Here is a 2,592-nt window from a genome sequence, read left to right as displayed (position 1 = left end):
GTTCCAGATTTTAACGAGATGGGTTTCTCAAGTACAAAGCTTTGACCGTTGGTCGCCCATTCCGACCCAACATACCTTTTATTTACAAAGGCATGAAGCACGTGACCCTTTGTATTCACGTGAAGAGTTATATTATAAAGAGATGAAGTTTGATCGGTTTCAACATTTGTCATGTACCACAAGTAGTCGCTAAAATCAACCGTAGTTGCCTTTTGTTCCAAGAGAAGGTTTGCCTTAAATTTACCAATTCCTTGTAGAGTATCTCTCATAGGCTCAGGAGCCCAAACCCAGGAGAGTTGTGCATTTTCCTTCACATTTTGCTCCTTCACAAACACAGATGTTTGAGTGTTAACCTTTGCAGTGTTGTAAACCTCCTTGTTGCAACCATCAAGAATGGTCACAGACCAAGCTGGTACAAAATATTTTCCATCTGTCTGCAAATCTATGGTAGCATCATTGCTAGCATCCGTGTTGCTCAAAAAGCAAAACCTACCCCCTGTTGTTGGGTTCGAGAATGTCGTTAAGGTCACAGAGCTACTAATGTTTCGGTCCGAGCGAGTGCTGTTAGTTAGAATCTTCTCCCCAAGTTTGATTGATGCGTGAAGTTGTCTGAGATGTCCCCATTTAGGTTGATTCAAGTTTCCATATTCATTGAGAGGGGCGTCGTAATCATAAGACGTAGTGATGAACGGACCTCCCGATGTTCTTCCAAAGTTGGTACCTCCATGATACATATAATAATTGTTAAGCACGCCACCAAATTGAAAAAATTTGGCCACAGAAAATGCTACATCTTCTGCCGTTCTATGAGGGTCTTTGTCGCCCCATTTCTTGAACCATCCCACCCAATTTTCAGTAAACATTTTTGGGCTCTTCGGGTTGTTTGGAGTGAAGTTATCACAATAGAATCCGTTGCATGTATTAATCATAGGTTGTGGGGCATCGCTTTGTTGGCACATGATCCATGGAACACCAATATTGAGAGATTCAGCCATTTGAGCGCACCAATTGATATATGCTTTTCCTGCATCTCCATACGGTGTCATCACGTTTCCATACTCATTCTCAATTTGAGCTATAATTATCGGTCCTCCTTGCGATGCAAATAGGTTAGCCGCTTTACACATATTCACTATCTTTGTCGTGAATGTTTGCATTTCATTCTTGTAGACTTGATTGTCGGTTCGTAATTGGATTCCCGGCATATTGTGCAGCCACACTGGAAAACCTCCATAGTTCCACTCAGCACACACGTAAGGACCAATCCTCATCACGACATAAAGTCCCGCATCTTGAATAAGTTGAAAGAACTTGATAAAATCTAGATTTCCAGAGAAGTCATATTTTCGTCGTTGGGGCTCGTGACGATCCCAAAAAATGTACGTCTCTATTGCATCAAGTCCACCATCTTTAGCTTTTTGAATAAGATCAGGCCACATTGCATCGGTACTACGTGGATAATGGATGGAACCTGAGAAGATAATGCGTCGTTCGCCATTAATAATTAAGGCATTTGAGTCATATGTGACATTATCTGCGGTAGAAAAAGACAAACAAGCTAAAGATGCAACAAGGAAAAGAACAAGCGATCCAATGTTAAACATCTTTAGCTTGTTTATTCCTTTTGCTCATAATCGATGTGTTTATATAGGAAAATATAGTGATAAGATGAGAGTTATTTAGAATCTATATTTGTTGATAAGTTGTTGAGGAATTCTAAAAATAGTAAAAAAAAAAGACAATTAATTTCTAAAAATAGAAAAAACGTTCGAAAGTTTATCTATGGCTATTGGCCTTATCCTTAAATAGCTTATTATCCAATTAAAAATATTAAACGCAATTAACAAAAATTTAATTATTATTTGTCAAAATTACTATTAAACTTAGCTTTCTTTATTTAATTAATACATAAGTAATAACTTTAGAACATTTTCATTAATATTATTTCAGAAGTTACTAAATTCATGACAAACTAACTAACATAGATTAATATTATAAATATCATGATTTTAATTAACTATTTTTAGAACATGAATAAAGGAGAAAATATATTATAAAATTATTATTATTATTATTATTATTATTATTATTATTATTATTATTATTATTTTGTGTAAACAACCTTAGAAAACTTGGAAGGGGTGGGGATATGAAATTCCTTGCACAAATGGTAGTATATGTGTGGTTGTATACGACGGTGAATCTTGAAATGACTATAGAAGTTAAGATAGGACAATATCATGCATAGTTTCAGTTAGTAGTTTTATAGGTAATTTTTCATTTTCATACTCACAGATTATTTTAAGGTTTTATTTTGACGATGTTGTTATTTCTATTTATTGATTTAAACTAAACGTATAGGTCCATGACTTCGCTTGAAACGTTTTATTTAAATTTCCGCATATGTTAAAGTCATGCATGTAGTGACATCTATGGTTTAGACAAGAAAATTAGGAGCGTTAGAGTTAGTATTAGACTCCTAAGTTTTTAAATTCTATAAACCAGCCTATGATGTAGACCCACAGTGTCACGGTTCTACATTTTTTACCGTGCGGCGTCGTGATCTTCACACACTCACGACTAGCCTTAAGG

General features: G+C 35.5%; 1 protein-coding gene across 1 annotated transcript; it reads right to left on the bottom strand.

Moving 5' to 3' along the window:
* Positions 1-2: 2 nt before the first annotated feature.
* Positions 3-1,604, bottom strand: LOC111785477 (beta-galactosidase-like; the record flags this gene model as incomplete). The annotated part of the gene is made up of 1 exon (XM_023665872.1): positions 3-1,604. A coding segment is annotated over exon 1 (1,602 nt), but the record flags the coding sequence as incomplete, so codon positions are not given.
* Between the last annotated feature and the right edge of the window lie 988 nt (positions 1,605-2,592).

The sequence above is a fragment of the Cucurbita pepo genome, unplaced genomic scaffold, assembly GCF_002806865.2.
Source record: "Cucurbita pepo subsp. pepo cultivar mu-cu-16 unplaced genomic scaffold, ASM280686v2 Cp4.1_scaffold000503, whole genome shotgun sequence".
In the NCBI taxonomy this organism is placed as follows: Eukaryota; Viridiplantae; Streptophyta; class Magnoliopsida; order Cucurbitales; family Cucurbitaceae; genus Cucurbita; species Cucurbita pepo.
The sequence above is the reverse complement of the archived record's forward strand: the minus strand, read 5'-3'. Positions and strand labels throughout refer to the sequence as shown.